This window comes from Rattus norvegicus, chromosome 4, assembly GCF_021556685.1.
Source record: "Rattus norvegicus strain SHRSP/BbbUtx chromosome 4, alternate assembly SHRSP_T2T, whole genome shotgun sequence".
NCBI lineage: Eukaryota > Metazoa > Chordata > Mammalia > Rodentia > Muridae > Rattus > Rattus norvegicus.
Window position 1 is genome coordinate 84,289,622 of NC_141537.1, and position 23,133 is coordinate 84,312,754.

At 44.9% G+C, this 23,133-nt stretch overlaps 1 protein-coding gene across 4 annotated transcripts in view; it reads left to right on the forward strand.

Moving 5' to 3' along the window:
• Nucleotides 1-23,133, forward strand: part of Chn2 (chimerin 2) — a 259,262-nt gene that overhangs the window by 141,916 nt on the left and 94,213 nt on the right. For 2 of the 4 annotated variants that reach the window (XM_087659490.1, NM_032084.2), the window contains 1 exon segment: nucleotides 12,996-13,051. In XM_087659490.1, the coding sequence (XP_087515616.1) occupies nucleotides 12,996-13,051 (56 nt within the window). 4 annotated transcript variants of the gene reach the window in all.

The following is a 23,133-nucleotide window of genomic DNA, read 5'->3' on the forward strand; positions in this document are numbered from 1 at the left end:
GTGGTCTACGTTGCAACTGGCTCCTCAGTGGTCTTAGGGTACCTGCAGCTTGGCCATAACATAATGTTCTTGGTTGCAAGTTAACAGAATATTCCAGGCAGTCACACAGACTGACTTTAAGAATACCAGAGGCTCCAGCTTTGGGCATGTTCCGTTATGACCCTCTCCATCCCCTGTTGTTGTTGTTTTGTTATATTATTATTATTATTATTATTATTATTACTATTATTATTACTATTACTATTACTATTATTATTTTCTACTTTTCTACAGCTGGATTTTAATATGTTCTTCCCATGTCATTTCCAGTCAGACCCAATACCACCAAGGCTATTGGCACTGCTTTCAGAAACATCAGGCAAAGAGACTGCCCGTTTATTAGCGCTTCATGACAGAACATCAGAATTAAACTTCAGCCCTCATTGACCTCATTTCCCTATTCCTGACTTCATCTCTGTGGGCAAGGTGCTGGTAACTGCTAACTTTCCAAAACCGACCAGCATCAACTTCTGAATCAATCCTGTAGAAAACATGACCAGAAAATGTAGAGAAACACCGAAAGGGGGAAGAAGCACACAGGCGCTGTGGAGATAGCCATGAATAGCAGGTGTGCACACTTGCAGTAAGGATCTTTAGAAATCTTCTTTTCCGGGGCTGGGGATTTAGCTCAGTGGTAGAGTGCTTACCTAGGAAGCGCAAGGCCCTGGGTTCGGTCCTCAGCTCCGAAAAAAAGAACCAAAAAAAAAAGAAATCTTCTTTTCCAGTTGTGTAAGGATGGCTTTCCTTCATTCAGTCGTTCATGCACTCAGCGCATATTAAGGCCCTGCCTGAAGTCAGTGTCCTAGGAGCTGAGGAGCCACAAGGATACATACGACCAGGACTTGACTGGAGAAAGCCCGATGTCACCTGATGGCCCCAAATTTCTGCTCTTTCCACTGCCCTGTGGGATTAGAAGATCTTGCTATCCTCTTAGAGACTATCCTCTTAGAGACAAACACTGTCATCATTTGCTTAGCTATGTCCTTGGAATGATCTTATCCCTAAACACCATACATCTGGAGCTCAACTTCTAAGACCAACCCCCCAAACCACAGGCAAAGTCACTGAGGAAGTGTTGGAGTTAATGGCCTAAAAGAATTGTCACTTTTGAATTCACTTAAAATAACAAGGAAGCCACATTTGAATATTAAGTCAGGAGTGTGTGAAATGTGAGAGTGGAGCTGACAGGTTCAGAAGCCAACCGTTATGGAACTATTCTGAGACTTTCTTTAGTGAGAGGCCAAAAGCAGCCATGCAGTTGATGATGGAATGACAGCTCTCCCAGGAGCCCTCCTCCAGTGGGAGGTCAGGTACTCAGAGCCTGTGCCACTTTTTCTAAATAGGAGCTGGGAACCTCCCACCCTTGATCTGTAGAACTGCCACAGTCAAATCACCTGACAGGAATATGAGAGTAGTTGTTCTTTGATCCTATCCCAATCTGGAAGTCATAAAAGTAGCATGTCTACAATTTGTCAAACCCCATAGATCTTTCTTATGTTCACAGATACCTGACTGCCTGCTTTGGGGGCCCCACAAGCCTTGTCTTTGTGTTACCATGGTGCCATTGGCCAGGCAGTGAATCTTAAGATAATATTGTATTAGCAAGGCAAAGCCTTCACATAGTAGCTAGAGGGGAGGTTGGAACCAGAAAGTCATCTACTGTACCAGTAACCTGCTGCTCACAGCTGGGGAAGACAAAGGCAGTAGCCAGGGTGGAATGCTTATCCATTATCCACTGGCTGGATGCAGTCCTTTAGAAGGGAGTGGACTGCAGAGCCCAATCGGAGGGCTAGGCTCCATCCATCTCAGTCCTAGGAACTGAAGGGTTTGAGTGGGTTCAGCACTGCGCATGCATGAGCTTTCCCATGTTGCCCACAGGAACATGTTGATTTATCCCTATGTTGATTGAGAAGGTGAGTCAACTTTTGTTAAGAACGAATACAATGTTAGCTTTCTCAGTCCTTAGATTTCAAGGGGAGTGAGGTATCCCCTTCACTATCTCCACACTCCTTAGCGACCTCCACCCCTGCCAAACAGGTTGGCAAAGTGGGAGAATTTTCTCCTGTGCTGGAGAAGGTCCCTGGCTAGGGAGGGCTTCCAGTATACATGAGACATCGCTGCAGAAGCAGATGCTACCATGTCACCTCTCTGCTTGTAGAATCACCTTAAAAGTGGCATTCATTCTTGCATTTTGCTTGGGGAGCATGTTTGTTGAGTTAAATCAGAAAGTGACACTTTCAGATGTTGTGACATATTTCATACCTTAAAGGTGCCTCAGAGAATTATGTGTGTATGTGTGTGTGTGTGTGTGTGTGTGTGTGGTGTGTGTGTGTGTGTGTGTGTGTGTGTGTGTGTGTGTGTTTGATTAGCTAGCCCTTCAAAGGCCTACTGGAAGCTAAGGTAGGAAATTGCCTGGCTTTAGTTTGGCTCTCATGTCAGCATCAGGAGAGATAGACACAAGACCCAAGTGGTATATTGGCTTCCCTTCCATTTTGGCAAACTCCACTGCTCAGAGAGCATAGACCAAGCCTTAGGAGTCTGAAGACCTTCTGGCTGAGAAAAGTGCCACCAGTTAATGGTGTCTGTTATTAGGGGCCAGAAAGGGAGGTGGCTGCCTGACTTATTTGCGTCAGGAGCCTTTCCCACCTCCTCTTCCAAACTATCCCTGGAGCATCTGTTCCCAGGTGTGGCTGTCAAACCTGCATTTCTCTATGCTTAAGTGATCCAGAGGGTGAGTTTATGGAATCGGAGCTGCTGACATGAAGTACACTGTCCAGAGTGCACCATGCCTATGCCCTTCAGCTCCACCAACAGCGCCCCTTCTCATTCAGGTTCCTCCTCCCCTCAGTCCACCATCTCGCACACTTTCACAAACTCTGCTGCATGTGAATAAACCACTATCTTCCCACCTCCCTACTTCCCAGTGACCCCTGCCTGGTCTCCCCTTTGGTGAGGTGAAGATAATACCTCCACCCTGGATGTGCTCTAGAATCTTCTGGGAAGGTCTAGGAAAAAAGATTTTGAAGGCTCCTTCTGGATTCATGGAGTGGATTGTGCCAGGAATAGAGACTAGGAATCTATATTTTTATGACAGCTTCCAGTAAATTCTAATGGGATCAGATCCATATGGGACTTTTCCAGCAACTGTGCTAGAAAGCGATTGACTTTGGGCCTGGATATCCAGATTTGAGACTTGATTTAGTCCGACTGTCTGTGGGACTTTCAGTGTCTTCAAAATGAGCCATAGCTTCATTAGCACAAGTAAGTCCTGGAGGAATTTTTTCAGAAGAGTCAGTGAGAACATGCCACTTACATGTTACAACAAGTTCCTAGCCATGACAGTGCCCTCGTTTGCTTTCTGTTGCTGTGATAAACACCATGACCAAAAGCGATTTGGGAAGGAAAGGGTTTATTTAACTTCTATTCACATTCCATCACTAAGGAAGTTGGGGTTGGAACTCAAGGCAGGAACTAAAGCGGAGACCATGGAAGAATGCTGCTTACTAGTTTGCTCTCCATGGATCCCTGACCTGCTTTCTTCTATACCCCAAGACCACTTGCCCAAGGGTAGTACCAGTGGGCTGGATCCTCCCATATCAATCATTAATCAACAACGACTAAGAAATACCTCAAAAGATGTTCATCATCCCTAGCAATTAGGTAAATGCAAATCAAAACAACTTTGAGATTTTGTTTTACTCCAGGAAGAATGGCAAGATAAACAAGGCAGTGGACAAAAGATGAGGGGAAGAAGACCCTTTACTCATTGTTGGTGAGATTGTACACGTGTCCAGTCACCCTGGAAATCAGTGTGGCGAAGTCTCAGAAAGCCAAAATTAAATGTATCACACGACCCAGGTATACCAGTCCTTGGCATATGCCAAGAGGACTGGATGACCTATACCACAGATGGTGGCTCAGCCATGTTCATGGTTGTTACATTCGCAATAGCAAATTGGAGCCACCTGAACACTCTATAACCAGTGCAACAGATGGATAGAAAAGGAAAACGTGGTACGTGAACGCTATGGAATATGATCCAGCCATAAAAGTGAACTTCTGAACTTTGCAAGTAAACTAGAATAGATCATGTTGAAATAGAATAGAATAGAATAGAATAGAATAGAATAGAATAGAATAGAATAGAATAGAATAGAATGAACAGAACAGAACAGAAACTGGAATAGATCATACTGAGTGATTTCACACCCAGAAAAATAAGGCTCTCTCTCATCTGAGGGTCCTAGTTAAATCTTCAGATGTGAGTATGTAGTTTGTAGTAACTGCAGAAACCAGGAAAATAAAAAGGGACCACCACAGGGTTGGAGCTGAGGGAACAATAGAAAGGGGAATAACAGGGTAAAAGTGATGTGATCAGGAAAACGGGAAAATGGGAGGCTGTAATTAGGGAGAAGGAGCGGGATAGATATAGAAGGAATTGATAAAAATAGGCATGTCTAAAAAAAGCATAAGGAATCATGCTATTAACTATCTACTTAAAATGTATTTATGATACATGTAGCCCTCTGTATAAATAGACATTTATTGTTTAAATTAAATGTTCCCATCTGGACTGAATGCTCCCCTTAAGGTCCATAGACTAGCAACAGCAGCAAAAATAATACCAGGCATGAGAAGCTCTCTTTTGGGTTGTTAAGGGTTGTCCAAAAGACATTAAAATATTATGGAAGATTGCTATTGTACTTGGTTGCCCTTCAGAGGCGGAAGTAAGTCTGGATTGCTGAAGATGCCATCCACCTTGGACACAGAGCACAGAGACTCTGGAGATGGAGCTGACCCAAAAGCACTAGAAGACAAGGTGTCATGCAAGTTCCAGAGGGAAATAACCAATAATCCTACCCCATTATGACATCTATAGACCACAGCAATGGCCAGCATGACAGACTAGTAACCCTAAGAGTCAGCAGTGGCATGTATAACTTGGTGGTGGCCAATACCTTTCTAATTGGACTTAAGATCACTCAACAAGTGGGAAGTCGTGTGTGGTGCTGGAAACCTAGCCAACTACCCAGGGAAGTCATGGATCTTGGAGGAGAACCTTCAACTGTCACTTTACTAAATTGGCATAATCCTTAGCTTCCTTCTAAATGTCTGTCCTTATAGCCACAGATGAGTGGGGTCCTCACCTCTCATCAAACAAATCTTTCTTTGCAACAGAAGGAGACCATTGCAGAAAACTATAACCAGTCTAAATGCAGACTTGTGAAGCCCAGTCCCAAGTGATATAATTACAACTTTATACCTAAGGTTCAGGGATCATTGTAGAAGGGGTGGAAAGATCCGACAACACAGAGGAGCAGGGAATTCTCCATGAGCTCCTGTCTCATAGGATGTCAGAGATATGTCTGTAAAGTTTGACCAGCATGACTGCCTATAAACACAAGCTGAAGGAAAACAATAGAGATGCAGGTGGGAGACAGCGCAAGAGGCCTTAGCCCCACACAAAGAGCTGCAGGCAGCTAAGGAACGCTGAGAGTAGGAAGAGGAGTCTTCCCCAGTGAAAGCACATCAACTGATTATCCATCCAATCCCAAATGATCAGCCCTAAAAGCATATATACAAGTATACAAGTAACATTATACAGTGTATGTGCATATATACATATATATACATATATGATAAATAGATATATGAGAGAGAGAGAACATGCTGACATGCTGTAAATTTGAAAGAGAGCAAGGGAGGAGTATATATGGGAGGGTTTGGAGAAAGGAAAAGGAAGGGAGAAATGATGTAATTATATTACAATCTCAAAAATTAAAGAAATGATTTGTCAAAAGAGAAGAAAATTCCCCAGTCTTGCCCATGGGCCAATCTGACGTAGACATATTCTCAAATGAGACTCCCTTTTCCTTCCACCCTTTTGTCTGTACCGACAGCTACCCCACCTCAGTCCCTCAAAGAGAGACCCATGTCCCTTTACCTGAATGACCCAGGGAAGCCAAATGGCTTCCCCTTGTGCCAGTCTTGGAAGTTCTTGTCCCCTGTGGATGTGTGTCTGTATTGTGACTCCCTCAGATTCACCCTAAGGCACAGCCTTTCCCTCATCAGGTTCTCTCTGTTCTTAGTGCTGGCCTCAATGCAGCACACAGAGCCAAGTGGCTGGCCTTGTGACCCCACATTAGTCAAGATAGATAGTATACCAGAAATAAACACTTGTTTTTATCTATTAATGGTGTTCATGCTAGTGAGGGCTGGGAGGACACCAAGCAGCAGGAAGGAGCAGAGTGGGATTGATGTGCATGGGCACAGATACCAAGGCTTCCCTGAGACACCAAGACTGAAGTGGAGACCTGAATGGATGCCCTGAGTTATCACCTGGATGGCTTAGGAAAGATCAGCACAGAGAAAGTGAATGCAAATGGCCTGAGGCCCAGGAACACTTAAACCAGGACTTTGAAATCAAAGGACCACAGTTCAGCTGAGTGTCCTCACACTGAACTGACTTCTCTGTGCTGCCTTTCCACATCTGTAACACAGGTATGTTAGCAATACCAAGTTGGGCTTTCTGGGCTCTGAAGACACAGAAGCATTGTCCAGAGTCACTGGCAGGCTAAGCTTAGTAAGCCCTTCCTTTCTCTGTGCCTGCATCCCATTCACCCTCTCAGCCTCTACATAATGCTGACAGTGGTGCCTGGTGCTCATACATTTGCTGATGTGACTTGCAAAGGAGCATTTAGCTCAGACTTCTCTAGTCTTGTGACAGGAGCCCCTCCCTAGACTCCTCCAACACAGAAGGTATTCACAGAGCTGTCCCCGCAAGTCTCCGGAGAACTGTTGGCTTCGGGGAGCACTGACAATGGGAAGAGAGGTGAGAGGGGAATTTTTCTGCGATTCCAGATTCCACTTGAATGTAAACCTATGTGAGTTTTACAGAGGCTTTGCAGGGAACAGCCTTTGTAGTTTACACTACGCTGTCTCACAGCCTCATCCTGCAATGAGCCAGCCAAGGAGTAAGTGTCCTGCTGGTACAAGATGAACAGAGAGACTTTCTGTGCAGCCTCCCTGGGGTCTTGAGGATGGCAAGAATCCTTGTTTCTCTGTCACTGGCCAGCTTGTCCTCCCATCCCCCTTCTGCAAGCCTTCTTAACAATTCTGTTTCTCAGAGCCTTTCTCTTCTTTTTGAGTAAGGGATACATATCTATGTGTGGTTCTCAAATCAAGGCACCAGGAAGATATTCATGTGGAGCTCCATCTTGCCGCTGTCCTCTCTCGCTTTTCATTTCTCAAAGGCAATTGCTCCCATTACTTCCTTGCTCCTACCAGAGCTTATTTATAAAGACATAAGCAAGAATGAATATAAACAGACTATTTCTTTGATCCTTTTCTTACAATGAATTTGTATGTCTTTTGTGTGTGTGTGTGTGTGTGTGTGTGTGTGTGTGTGTGTGTGTCTGTGTGTGTCTGTGTTTATACAATAGTCCTCTGCTCTCTGTGGGACATTGGTTCCAGGCCTCCTGCAGATACTGAAGCTGAAGAAGCTGCAGTTGTTACTATAATATCATGTAGTATTTGCACGTGAAACACACACAGGCTCCTATGGATGCCAGATTACTTTAGATGATTTTCAGTGCCAAATGCAATGTGAAATACAATGTAAACAGTAGTTCCCCAAGTGTTTGGGGAACGCTGATGAGAAAGAGCAATACATGCTCAGTATGGGCACAGTTTGTTTCTGTGTCTTCAGTGAGTATTTAATTGAATCTGCAAGTGAGAAAGACCTGCATATAGGGGTCTGGCTGTGTACTGCATTCCCTTTGCCCTTTTTTGAACCATAATATATAAGACCTGTAAGGTTAAAGCCCAAACAAAAGATTATAAGACACACAAACACACACACACACACACACACACACACACACACACATATATCTTCAATACCACTGAGTTCATTTTGTGTTAGTCATCTACTGCACAGCACAATGTCTGCCCCTTAAATGGGGTTTGTATATCCAGTGAGACTCCATTGCAGAAAACTGATCTTTGGCCAGTGGCTTTCAATTGCAGATGGCTTTAGGGTTAGGGATGGGGTACTGAGATCCCATCTGCTTGAGACCTGTGCATGCAGTCTCAGTATCTGTGAGTTATATGTGTGTCAGTCCTATTGTGTCCAGACGGCCTTTATTCTATCTCTACCAGTTCTTATGTATGTCCTACCTCCTCTTCCACAGAGGTCCCTGAATCCCAAGAGCACAGGTCTAATGGAGTCTGAATAATCTAATGTCACTCTGTGCACTGTCCACTGTCCACTTGTGGGCCTCTGTATTGGTTCCCATCTACTGCAGGGAGAAGCTTCTCTGATGGAGGCTGAACAAGATCCTGATCTATGAGTATAGCAGGATGTTATTGGGAGTCCTTCTATTGCTACTCTCCATAAGCACAACAGTAGTATTTGGTTTTCCCCTAGGTCCCTGACCTATCAAGCCTCAGCCTCAGCTTCCTCGGCACCAAAACAGTGCTGGGTATGCAGTGGACTTAACTCCAATCAGAGAGTGGTTGGTTACTCCCACAAGTTTTGTGCCTCTATTGCACCAGCATGTGACATAGACAGGTCACCGTTGTAGATCCAAGAGTTTGTACGTGGGTTGCTGTCTACCTTTCTTTGGTTGCTGAAGCGTACCTTCTAGTATCATCAACGCTAGTTAGTAGGGTGAAGGCTCTAGGTAGTCACTGGCCTAAGTTATTTGTGCTCGGTGAGTTACATAGGGGTTATCTTCAGCAATAGGACCCTATGATCAGTTTGTAAAGAACAACCAAGAAATAACTTTAGCAACAGTCTAAGTTGTTTGGGGGTTTCCATGGGGACCCTTTGTTGAAAAACTCAATTAGATGTCAACTATTCCACTGGAGGGTTCATTTGTAGAAAGAGATGTCTAATTAGAGCTTTGTCTCCCTGATAATTAGTGATTCCATTTGGATTTCTTTCATATATGTATATATTTTTAAGAAGCATCTACTGGAGTAGGTTTCCATAAGACCCCTCGAATGGCCCTTACTTTTGGCTGTTCTCTCTATTCCATCCCCTCGTTGACCCTTCCCTTGTTGACCCTCTAATCCAGTCTCCCCAACGCTTATCCTATCTATTCTATCTCACCATCCTAAGGAGCTCCTTCCCTTCCCTCCTAGATCCTTACTATATACAAAACCACTGTATTTATACAGACTGTAGACTGCCTTTCAAAGACTCAACAGCTAACCTCTACATGTAAGAGAATATATACTATTTTATCTTTGGAGTCTGGGTTATCTTGTTGAAGATGATTTTTTTCCCTAGCTCCATCCCTTTACCTTCAAATTTCATTAGATTTTTTTAAATAGCTGAGTAATATTTCATTGTGTAAATACACTGCATTTTCTTTATCCATCCATCTATTGATGGATACCTAGGCTGTTTTCAGCTTCTGGCTGTTATAAACAGAACAAGAAACATGGTTGATTGGTGTCTGTTTAGTAGGATGAAGCATTCTCTGGGGTTCTGCTCAAGAGTCGTGTATCTGAATCTTGAGGTAGATCTATTTTCGGCTTCCTAAGGAACTGCCTCACTCATCTCCATAGCGACTGTGTAAGTTTGCATTCCCACCAGCAACAGATCAGTGTTCCCCTGCCTCAGATCTTCACCAGCATAAGTTATCAGGTTTTTTTTTCTTTTTAAATTGATTAGGGCCATTTTAACTGCGGTAAGATAAAAATCTCAATGTAGTGTTGATTTGCATTCTCCTGATGACTAGGGATATTGAACATGTCTTTAATGTATAGATCTCCACCCCATTTTTACTTGTGTTGTTTCTCTGATGTTCATTGTTTATATATTTTGGATTCCTTATATATTTTGGATATTAGCCTGTTGTGTGTAGTTTTACGCTCTACCTGCCTTTGCTCCGGGATTGTCCGCACTACCAGCCCCCTCCAGGCTTCCCTTGAATCCTCGGATAAAAGACACACTCAATTTTTCAGTTTTAACTTGCCTCCTTGGCACAGTTGCTGGGCGCTGCTATCTCCCACCTGGAAAAGCACGCCCTTATTGATTTCTTATCCCCATCTCTCCGCCTGGCCTAAACTTCAGTTGCTAAACTCCCCTGACCACCCGCCTGCAGGAGCAGTCTCTGTGGCCACTCCGTTTTGAGACCTCACATGGTTGCTCAGTTGTCCTCGCTCCAAAGCAAAGCAAATTCTGTTCTCCCTTGCTTCCCCTCAACGTCCTCCAGAAATCCGGAAGTCCCGCCTTACCTTCCGCCCAGCAATTGGCCAAGGCTTTCTTTACTGATAGATGAAGAACCAATCGGAGAACCTTAGCATCAGACCCGCTTCCTACATTAGCCCTCTATCGAAAGTGTAGTTGGTGAAAAGAAAAACAAGCAAAAAAACCTTTTACCATTTTATAGCTGCCATTTTGTCTGAATAATTTTGCCCTTTGCCACACAGAATCTTCTCAGTTTCATGAGGTCTCTCCTATTAATTGTAGTTCTTAGTGCCTGTGCTATCGGTGTCCTGTTCAGAAAGTTTCCCGCGCCAGTTCTAGTCCATTGATCAACATGACTGCTTTTATGGCAATCACCTGCTGTTTTTATCACTACAGCTGAGTCACATGGTGGTATAATTTGAGGCTGCGGGGTTGGTTGTGGCACCTTCAGCAGTTCCTTTACCACTCAAGATCGTTTTAGCTGTCCTGGGGATTTTGTGTTTCCGTATGAAGCTGGAAGTTGTCTTTTCAAGTCATGTGAAGAATCACGTTGGCACTTTGATGAGGATTGCACTAAATTTGTAGATTACTTTTGGTAGCATGTCTATTTTCACTATATAAATCTTTTTTAAATAATTTTACCCATTCATCTGACATCCTGACTGTCACCAGATAAATCTCACTAATCCATAAACATGGGAAATTTTCCATCTGCTGATAACTTCTTCCATTTCTTTCTTCCATGTCTTAAATTCTTATCATATGAGTCTTTCGCTTGCTTAGAGTTACCCCGAGTTATATTTTTTGAACCTATTGTGAAAGGTGGGCAACTCACACTTGGAACACGGGGCAGCAGTACCTAGTGTGCTCTATGCCGGTGCTTTGGAGTCCATACTTAATTGGGTAAGAGGACATCCATGTTGAGCCGAAAGCATGCGGGAGCTGTAATTATAGATGAAGTCCCATAGTTCCCATGTCCATATCCACACTGTGTGCCTCTTCCTTAAGAGTCTCCCATTTGGTTTTCCAGACCGAGATTAAATCAGAAATTTGTACGTGTATTATTGTGTTTTCTTAAAATACCTTATAAAATGTAAATTTTACCTTTTTATAGACTTACTCTGTCTAAAATTAGTCTTTCCTCTTTCTTCATGGCAGTGAAGAAAGTCTGAGGTGTTGGCATAAGGTAGCAGTTAGCTTGAAGAGGGACACGTGAGGTTCAGCTCAGAGGTAGAGTGCCTGCTCACATAGACAAGGAGCGCTGCATTGAATCCTGGCACTGCCGAAAAGAGAGACAAAGGAAAAACAGGGATTAAAGGAGGAGGAGAGGAATTCAGACTAGTCCAGCAGAAGAAAAATCCCTCATTATAGTCTGAAAAATCCTATTAACTGTCTGGTGAGTTGAGCTGAATGCAGTCACCTGTCTTGTGCACGCTTTGTGCATGCTGTGAGCAAAATAGCATGCAAACCCAGGAAAGTGGCTTGAGAGGAAAGTGCTGCTTTGGCCTCAGGCCCTGATCACAGTCTATTTATTATGCGGGAACCTGGAGGCAGGAACTGAGGCAGAAGCCTTGGAGTGGTGCTGCTTACCTTGCTATCCATGGCTTGCTTGGTCTGTTTTCTTATACTCTGCAGCACCAACAGCCTAAGGGTGGATCCACCCACAGTGGACACAGCCTTCCCTTATCAGTCACTAATTAAGTAAATAGCCCCACAGACTTGTTTCTAAGCCAATCTTATGGTGGCATTTTCTCAACTATGGTTTCTCCTTCCAGGTGACCCTGGTTTGTGCTGAGTTGACAAAAAACTAATAAAACAGAACAAAACAACAACCAAACCAAAACAACAAAATCTATTCAGGGCACAAGCCTGTCATTTAAATAGGTTCCGGAACTTATTCCTTAAGATTCGAGAGTGCCCAGGAAAGAGCCAAAGAGAAATGACAGTAGTTGGGACAATGATCAGATGAATGAGAAGCCACAGTGAGAGGTGTGTGTGTGTGTGTGTGTGTGTGTGTGTGTGTGTGTGTGTGTGTGAGAGAGAGAGAGAGAGAGAGAGAGAGAGAGAGAGAGAGACAGAGAGAGAGAGAGAGAGGGAGAGTGAGAGAGAGAGAGACAGACAGACAGACACAGAGAGAAACAGAGACAGACAGCAACAAAGGCAGAGACACAGAGAGACAAAGACAGACAGACAGAGACAGACAGAGACAGAAGCAGAGAGACAGAGACAGAGAAAGAAGTCAGAGAGCCAGGGACTCAGAGGCTTGGTATTTTCTTCACTCACAGAATCCAGTGTCTTTGTACATAACTGTACATTTCATAAATGGCAGTCTCTGATGCCGGGTCTTTTCTCACTGTGTCAGGAGCCATCAGCATTTAAATTGAGGGATCCTGTTATATCATCTTACATGCAGGTACTCACAAGCAGGAATTCATCTCTAAAATAATCAAAAGCATTTTACCTGTATCTAGTCTCCCAAGAAAGCCATAGAATGAACATCGCCAGCAACAATTATGAAGCTAAATTGGCTTTATAAGAGAGGGGGAAAAAAATCAATTTTGCTGGTTTGCATTCAGTGACTAATTTCCATATAAATGAGCTGACTTCTGACTTCGCCCAGTCTGAAGGATGTGTCTGTGCTCTGTGGGTTTTTTTATCTTCGGTCCTGAGGCTGAACCCGGCTGAGAACATGTGAAGCTGTGTTGCTTAGGCAGTGCGGCTTCCTAATTATAATCATCATCTTTTCTTTTGGCAGTGTATCAGCTCCAGCAAGAGGCACCTCGTCCCAAGAGGATCATTTGTCCCCGGGAGGTCGGTACTCAGCTCTCTGCAGTGCACCTTGTTAAGTGTGATGTATTGGCAGCTCAGTGGGATGGTGCTGGAGGGGCTTCGGGTTTCCTGGGGGGCGATTTCTATTAACGTTTGGTACAGTGTTACCAAATTGAATGTCTTCATAACTATATAGATTGAGACTACATGTTATCTCAGTACCTGGTTTTACGATCAGATGTCTCACATCTTTAACAAATACAGAGATAAACAAAACTCTTTGTAAATGCCACAAAACATGCAATGCCCTTGTTTTGTGTCACAGGGGCTCTGACTCTTTTCAGGATTCTTTATTAGCTTATGCTAACTAAATACAATTACAGGTTTCATTGTGGCGTTTTATACATGTTTATATCATATTCGCCCCCATATCTAGGCGTGTCCCCATCCCACTAATCTTCTTATTTGTAACTAGCCCACCCCCATGTGTGCATGTGTCCCAAGAAGTTTCATTCGGGTTGGTAATAGCAGCACGGGCGCCTTACAGAATACTACAGTGCACTACTAAACAAGATGGCTCTAGCTCTCCTAGCAACCATTAGCTACCCATGAATCCTCAGAGATGGGTGGGGCCTCCTGGGCACCGTCTCCCTCTGTGACAGAAGATTGGCAAGGCTGATGTTGTGCAGATCTTGAGGCCTTGTACAGGCAATCAGAGATGCTGTGTGGCCAAGAGTCCTGCTCTCTCATTGTCCCCAACCTCCCTTCAGCCAGCAATGTCACCTGAGCTTTGGAGGGACTGATAGGGGTGTCCCATCTATGACTTGGCATTCATCTAATCACTTCCGTTTAACAATCTGACAAATTAGGAGCCCCTGTAGTTAATGTTCCCCCCATTTAAAAAAACAAAAGGCTTCTCTAGCCAAAGATGGCCGCAGCAGTTATCCTTGGGCACACGCAGTTATTTAGAAGGCAATTTGGTGGCCATGTTTTAGCAAAGCAAAAGCTAGGCCTTCCTGCTAGGGCTTCTGACCTCGACATCTGTGACATGTGACCATCATGCTTTAGTTCTTTTTATCATGCTCAGTTATGAAATGTTTCCAGAAAACACACCAAACTGCTAAATTCTTGGGTATAAACCTAGTAGTTTTATCATGTTTACTTGACATTTTAAAAATAATAAAGCTGTATGTTCAAAGTAACTATGTTCTGACCCTGGAAATAGCATTCAGAATGTATTTGTTCATAAAAACTCCAACAAGCTCGCAGAAGCTTCCATTGCTCTCCCCAACCCCTTAATAAGTGGGTTTGCTCATCACAAGCTTTGAAGGGCAAGATCAAAGTGCCGTTTCCTGTTTTCATCCCGATCTGTTTGTAAATAGCCCACCTAATACCCTTTGAGCCAAAGGCCCGTGGGTCTGAGCTGTTTTCGGTATTGTTTGAGTTAAGTACAGAGCAGCAGCTTCTAAGGCTCTCTGTTGGCCCACACCAAGTGAGGAGCCTCCCGTGCCAGCACTCGTCACACTCATTAGGGAACATCAGTGATTTGGGTGGTTTTGAACTATTTCAAAGACTCAAATACGTGCGTGCCCGTAACCACAGCTACCTTATCTCTCTCTCTCTCTCTCTCTCACATGTTAGCCAGTTTCCCACTTACAATTTTACTTCTGTGGAAAGGGAGTGAAATTCATCAGATAATCTTGATTTTAATAGAGAGTATAGACTTCCTCATCTCAGGAATGTCGATAGAGAGGGAGAAAGATCTGACTATGAAAACAGTCCAAGATGAGTTCTACTTTCCTGGGCAGTCTGATGGTCTCACCAGCTCCTCTGTGTCATACTCGGTAACATGTACACAAGAGAAAAGTTAATTTGCTTTAGGTGAAATCAGAGTTGTGAAAGTGGCTACTGAAATTCACCCGCTGCTTCTTTGCATGTAGTGTTTCTTCGGCAAGGGTTTATATGTAGGGTGCAGCTTTGAGATGAGGGGAGATGAGGAGAATATAATTAGAACAGACTTGGTGATGGCTCAGTTGGTAGCGTATGCCTTGTAAGTGTGCAGACCTGAGTTCAGTCCTCAGAACAACCTAAAAGAAGCCAGGCGTGGAGACGTGCTTGTACTCCCGGCGCTGGGAAGACAGACATAGGCAAATCCCCGGTGCTTCCTAACCATCCAGCCAACCTAGCCTATTCAACAAGTTTCAGGTCATTGAGAGGCCCTGTCTCAAACATAGGCAGATGAATCTTGAATAACAGCACTGAAATTGCCCTCTGGACTATACACGTCTACATATGTGCACACATGCATGTACCCATATTCAAGAACACATGTTTATGCACATGCTTGTGTACATGATCAAATCAAAATAAAATTTGGAACGCAACTAAGAATTTAAATATAAGTAAGAACTGCATTGGAGACAATAACAGAAGCTGAACACCAGCACCGTTGCTGGAAACCACAGGGGATGATAAAGCAACGTCGGCAGTGTGCACGGAGCGCTTATGGTCCAGGCGTGTGAACCATGGCAAAGAACTTAGCTATTGGCATTTACAATATCTTAATACATGGGGAAAAATGATGGCATAAATGTGAGTGTTCAAGACTATTGAGTCTGTGTGTGTGTGTGTGTGTGTGTGTGTGTGTGTGTGTGTGAGAGAGAGAGAGAGAGAGAGAGAGAGAGAGAGAAAGAGAGAGAAAGAGAAAGGGGGGAGAGGGAGGGAGGGAGGGAGGGAGTGAGGAGGGAGGGAGGGAGGGAGGGAGAGACAGAGACAGAGACAGAATGAATGTGTCTCAAAATCCTGGCAACATGACAACTCTCCTTTGAGTAAAGGCAATAGGTAGATGCTAGCATCACAGAAACTCCTCCTGGATCACAGGTGATGCTCTGCAGACATCCAGGGTGTTGAGGACCCGCCATACAATCCTCGCCATCAGCTGGATCCCAGCACACAGTGCATGTGTGCTTTTAAGGCCTCCCCGTGTTTTAAACCATGTTTTTCACCTCTCTACCTTGACTAATTTGGCTCAAATGGATGACTGCTAGCTAGACCACAGGTAGCTGGTCTCCTGAGGTTTCATACTCCATGCCATCAGGAGACCTGGTATAGAGTGACTGCCCGTTAGCTCCAGTTCCTCAGCAGGCTGCCTGTGGCCAACCAGTAAGACAGGTATCAGGTGATAAAGGGGCAACTTGGCTGGGAAGCAAAGGTAACAGTGGGCCCAGCTTTGGTTCACTTTGTCTTCCAATGTTATGATAACTGTGACTATTTCCTGTCCAAATTGCTGGGCCTCTCAGCGCCGGGCCTCTTGGGAGTGGAGGCCACACTTCCTTTGAGATGTTCCCGCTAAAGACATTGTTTAGTTAAACAGCATTTTGCCTAGTGATGCACCTGTCTCCTTGGAGAAACCTACTCAACAAAGACAACAGAATGTCTTCTCGGTGGAGCATATGGACAGAGTGGTGTTCTTGGAACATGTTTACTAGCTCGTGAGGGTTTATTTGTCTGAACAATGAATACTGACTTCTGATGTAACTTTTTTTTCCTGCTTCAACTCTATACCCAGCTCTGCTCTCCCCTTCATCGTCAGCCCATCTCCTCTTACCCCTCTGCCCTGGTCCCTGTCTGGATGGCTCTATGTCTCTATAGTCTCTGTTCTCTCTCTAATTGTTTGTCCCTTCTCAGGCGATGCATCTCTCAGAATAGGAGCCCCAGGCTCACAAGATCAACACACATCCATACGAATCCAAAGTGACAGAGATAGGAGGTCTGTGACTCCAGGATAAGTCTCAGTTCAGCCTGACTTGTAAACCATTTGCAAGCCACCATTTGTACCACTTGTCTTATGAGTTTCACTGAGCAGCTAGGTGAGGGGAGGTGCAGGGTAAGTCCGCAGGCAAGAGCTCGAGAGCTAGCCAAGCCAGGAATGGGAGAGCTGAGCTGCAGTCATGTGGAGTTCTGACTTCATGCTCTGTCGGTCTCTAGCCATCTGTCTTAGAGCCAAGCCCTCAGCCTTCTGGAATGACAAAAGCCAAAGCCAAGGGTGGAGATCCACTTGGCAGGGTTGCTACAAATGTGACAAGCAGGGGTGCCTGATGCATAACAGGTACTCTGTAGTGTGCGAGAGCCAAGGCCGGTTCACCTATGGAGAGCAGGCTGGGAGACTGTCACTGGGGACAGTCAGGGTAAGGACAGCAGTCCCTGACTGGGTGAGAAAAGCAGGAGTGATAAGGAACAGAGCAAGATGCCCAGGTCAGCATGTCACCGGAATGACAATCCTGAGGATGAGAAACAGAGGGTCCCAGCAGTGGAGCAATGATGCCAGCTATGTCAGGAAGAGTCGCCCATGGAAATAATGGTCCGTTGCTTTCTCAAGATCCATCCTTGTAAATTAATCCTTAGTGAGCTACCACAGCACCTGGCATTCTACTGGCACTTCCGGAACACTCCTTGCCACGAGATTCAAAACTCCTTCCAGAAAACAAACGGCCTACTTCCCCCTTCCGTGAATTATCACTCAGTCACTTCCTAAGCGTTTATTAATTACCAAATGTAAGCTTGGGTGGTCTGCCAGGAACTGTGCAGAAGTTTTTCTCCAAAACCTCTCTCTTACCGAGACGTCTCCCCTGGGCTCTCAGCACCTCTCTCCACCTGTCTGCTTGGCTTCTGCAGGTGGATGGCACCGAGGCCAGTGCAAGGCTCGATTTCAGGAAAGACCAGACCCGCTTCATTCAGTGTGCCTAGGTCTAGAAATCCCGGCTTGCCACGCCCCACCCTCACCACTTTCTCTTCCATTCTTAGCAGATGCCACCCCTGCTTCCAGATAACTCTCAAATGGGTCCCCGCACCTCTGCCTATCTGAGTTTCGCATCCAGCGTCACTGAGTCCCAGGCCCTTCCTGAACCCAGTGAGCATAAGCACCCCACCCCCAGCTGTCAGATAGCCCCTGTCCTGTCACCCTGTTTGTTCTGTCTCCACTACAGTGACCTCTTCTTGTCCACGAAAAGTACACATCTAGACATCTGATAGATTCCCAAAAGGATGATGTGTGCTGACCCTGACATATAATCTCCTTACCTATGATAAGGTTTAGCTTATAAATTAGGCAGAGTAAAAGAGTAAAAGCTCAAAATAAAATAGAATTCACAATTTAAAAAAGATATACTGTAATACAAGTTATTTTAAACTTCTGAATTCTTTACTTCCAGATTTTTCCATTTAACGTTTTCAGACCATGATTGACTGAAGCCCACAGGGAAAAAAAAGAACAGATAAGAGGGGACTGATCTGTTTAATACGTCCCCTAATGTGCTGTCTTAACTTATTTAGTTGTCACTTACGGGTCTTTCTCCAGAAGAACGGAATCCCCAGAGACTCCAGCATTTAAGTCCATCCAAGGCACTGAGTGCAGCCAAGCAACAGTGGGTAATCAGCAAACATGGAGCAAAGGGGACAGAGATGGGCAATGGAAGGAATTCAGAATTGTCAGAGGCTCGAAAGGACGCATTGGGTTTACACAGTACTGTTATCAGGGTGGTGAGTTGAGCTTTTGGCAATTGAGGTGCTTACTTAAACCGGACTGATACTGTATCCTGGAATGATCCAAGTTTCTTTTTGGCCTTTTCCCAAAGGCCAAAGTGTCAAGATTTTTTTTGCATGACTAATTTAAAGTCAAATTCCACTGGCATCCCCTAAAGGACAGACTGCCTTCGTGACGTAAATGACTCGGTCTCCTTGTCCATTTGAGGCTTCCTGGAGAATGAGGATTACAAAAGACAATTCCAACAGGGAAATAAAATGACAGGCTGTCATTTTAAACCATTCTCCATTCTATACAGCTTCACTTCCTGCTCCCTCGAAGTCTAACCGTCTATTCAGAAGACTATTCTTTTAATGCAAAACTCTATTAAAGAGCCGCAGCTCCCTGTGCTCAAGACCAGAGCCAGCCTTTGTTTTGATGTCAGAGGTTGGATGGGACACAGGGACTTCTTCCATTGCTGTCACACCTCGCTGCCCTGTTTCACCTGCCAGGGAATCAGATGCTTTTAAACATCACTCCATGTCCTTTCTGTCTTGGGGTCATTTCCTCTGGGTTCTGGTGTTTCTGAATAGCCTGTTTCATTGTTTCTGCTTTTATGTGTAAAGCTGTCCTTTGACGCCTACTGAAGCATTTGCTCTTCACCAAGCATTTTAAGGTTTTACCAGTTGCTTCTCAACTTCTCACCCATGGGCCGTAGGCCTTGATCTTGTCTCAAGCTTGCCTGGGATATGTAAACAAGTCATCAGGATTGACCACATCTTTCGCCATGAACTCAATCCATTTAACACCACAGATTTCCGTAACTCAAGGTGGCTTTCTGTTATCCCACCATTCTCTTGCTTCCTCTATTAATCATTGCAAAAAAAATGTTTTAAAACCAAGTGCCTTCTGGGAGGTTGCACCACTCTCCAGATGCAAGATACCCAGAGCTGGGGCAGCTCTAAATCATGTGATTGATTCTACAAGCCAGGAACAAAAATCAATCTCGATGCTCTTTAATTGACGCCGTGTATAGTGATCAGAAGGCAATCGCTTCCCCGGCAGCAGCATTTCCATCCCTTTCATCCCGGCTTTCTGAGCTGGTCTCTTTCTTTCCCCTTACTATTGACACAACTGAGAATAAAGGGCTTTTCCCATCAGTTTTCCTCCCTGTCTTTCATCTTACTCACCAACACAGCCAGCCTTCCTTCGTCACATTATCTTGCCTTTACTTAGACTTCCTTTAGTCTTAGACTGACTATCGTATGGTGGAAGAATTGACATATGAGCTTCTTTTCTACTTAAAGATAGAAAATTTTATATGTGTTCCCCGTCCTTTTCCTTTCCTTTGCTTTTGTGACACTTTGTTCCTGCTAGACCTCACCACGCAGCTGAGGATAACTTGAACATCCAGTATCTGTTCTTCATCCTCCTCCTGAATTATGGGATTATATACATATGCCACCATGCTCAGTGTATGTATTGTTGGGCATCAAACTGATGGGCTCCGTGCATGCAAGGCAGGAACTCTACTGACCGACCGGACATGGCTATACATACTTTTAAATCCTAGTACTTGGAGAGGTAGAGGCAGGAAGATCTCTGTGGGTTCTAGGACAGGGAGACCCTCCTTGACCTGTTTATAAAAGATAAAGAGAGAGGGAATATGTTCTACAGAGGTGTGGGGGAAGGGGGTGCCTCTGTGCGCCCATGCTGAGACATCCCTTCCCCCTGAGGGACCAGCCACAGGACGGCATAGTATAGAATAGAGTTTATTCAGGGTATCAGGGCATGGGGAGGGGAGTTAAAAGGGTAGTAGGGGCAGAGGAGGGTAGAGAGAGAGAGAGAGAGAGAGAGAGAGAGAGAGAAGTAGAGGCCAGCATTAGCACATGGAGAGAAGAGAAAGAGAATGGGGAGAGAAGGGGAAAGGGTAGAGCAAGAGAGCAAGAGAGTGAGGAGGGGGCAAGCAGCTCCTTTTATAGTGTCAGGCATATGTGGCTGTTATCAGGTAACTGTGGGGGTGGAGCTTAGACAGAATGTTAATACTCCCTACCTCCAGAGATGGAGAGAGTGAGGGAGGGGAGGAAGAGAAGGGGGGGAGAGAGAGAGAGAGAGAGGCAGACAGACAGACAGACAGACAGAGAATACTTTGATCTCTCCTCTCTAAGCAAGGATTTACTATCTTTGGAATACTTTGAACTTCTTCTAAGGTAATACAGACCCACAGCTGCATCTGGAGATACACATACACAGTCATTCTGAGGTAAACTCCCAAAGGGTAGGCCTGAGTTTTGGAAACCCAACTGCTGTATAGTCTTGAAGCTCAGAGCCAAGGGACAGAGAGGAAGCAGGGTGATAGGGAGCCAGGAGAGAGCAGAACTGCAGTGCATCCGCACTTGGGTGGAGGTGAAAGTAGGCTGAGGAAAATGTAGGGTCACTCACAGGGCAAGTGATAATAGGCCAAGTTTCTTTAACCTCACATGTGGTTTCTGTTTTTTAATATCTAATTGGGATGTGTGTATCCTGCTTTTATACAATCACACTGGTGTGAGCATTCCACTATTCTAGAAAAAGAAAGAATCACCAATCCCATCATATACCTCAGCATGTGTCCTGCCACCCTTCCCTAGCCTGGGACAGCATGATCCATTTCTACCGCCTGCCTATGAGGCAAGGCATGAGTAATACACTAAGACACAATGCGAAATCTCTGCTCTTCGGAAGGCCAGCTTTAGGCTACTTCTGTGGTTTGAGTTCCCCACCCCCAACTACAACAGTGCTGAGAAGTGGGGCCATTGAGCAGAAACGGAGATGACCCAGCCTGGTGAATGGATGAATGCCTTTAGCAAGGTGTAGTTTAGGTACCACGTACACACACACACACACACACACACACACACACACACACACACACACACACACAGAGACAGACAGACAGACAGACAGACAGACACGGAGGCGGAGGCAGAGGCAGAGGCAGAGGCAGGAGAGGCCAGCTTTACTTTAGCCCACCCATGCTGTGGCTCGGAGATTGGAGAGGGCTCTTGGGAAGTGGCAAGAGCAATATGAACACAGAACCTCTGGGGTTTAAAGACATGATTCCAGATTTTTGCTCCCCTTGTTAAAGTGTATCAGAGAAATAATTCTGACTAAGACACATTGCACCTTGCCCCTGAAGAGCCATGTCTCCCAGGGGAATGTGTCCTAGTTAACCAAATGTCTTAATGCTTGAAGACCATTTTCAAATCCTGACTCACTTTTCCCGCAGAAAAATGTTGATGGTGCTATTTTAGTCAGTCTCAACTTTAATGTCACCTAAATCTTTAGGGTCACCTATCTTTGGTTTATGGTCAGTCTTCTAGTGCTGTGGAAAGGTACTTCCTGTGTCCTGAGCCTTGGCCGAACAGCTCCTTTATCCTGCTCCTTGCAGCACTCCCATGGGGACAGACAGCACAGGAGAGGTGAGACCACATTCCCACCTAGACGATCCACGTGCAGGACAGGACTTCTAACACAGTGCCCCTCAAGGTGCGATTCCTGGGCGGGAAGGGCATCACGTGGGAACCTTCCAGAAATGCATGCTGTCTGTCCCAGCCTGGACCTGCTGAATAAGAAGCTGAAGATGGAGGCCAGCCATTGCCTCAAGTGTGAGGACCAGTGCTCTCGGTACTGCTTTTGCTCTGTTCTGCGTCCCATTGCACCTGCTCCCTATATCCTGAGGACACAGGAATCAAGACCTTTGGATGGACCAATGGACCATCTCTGCACTGTATTTCCAATGGATTTGAAAGTAAACATCCAGGCCTCCTCTGGCACTCTGCTTCTGCTCTACCCTTCCTCCTAGATGTTACTTCCGTCCATTACAAGCATCTTGCCTTTCTTCTTCGCTAGGTTCTTTCACATACTTTCTTATGGTACAGAGATCAAATAGGAATCCTTGTATAAATATCATCTGTGGACAGTGCCTGACTCAGCCGTCTCCTGCCTCCACCCGTTCTGTTCTAACCTTATACTTGCTGTCGCTGTTTTGTATTACAGGTGAGGAGAATATTCAAGCTCAGATCTAACGAGTCAAACTCCCGTTTATTCATACTTCAAGTATTCTGTTATGAACCCCACCCCTTTTGGGATAGTTCGCATATTTCCTTTATCAGTGACTATATATTAAACCTCCTTGCTTGATTTCTTTCTGCTTAGAAAAAAAATCGCTGCCTTAATAATAATAAACTCACTTGACTGTGCCAGGAAGACTGTAACTAACATTTTCACCCCTGAGATCCAAGCTCCTTTACTTAGTGCTTAACAATCGTCTCCTAATGTGGGATTTACACAACTGTTTGGCTGATGAAAGCCAGTCCATTACTCCTGCTCCCAGATCTGCACCCTCGCCTTGGTTCCTGCTTCTCTGTTGTCTCCAGGACAATGTTGGCCGAGCCGTGGGTGAGCAGTAATCTCTGGCTGTGCCTTCTCACAGTCACAGCCTTGCTTGTCATCAACTCTAAAGGTACCGTGTCTCCAGGTCTTGTTTTTGGACAGGACAGCAAGTTTCACTGTAGTGATGGTATCTCTTCCTTCCTCCTTATTCACACGGCCAATGTCATCT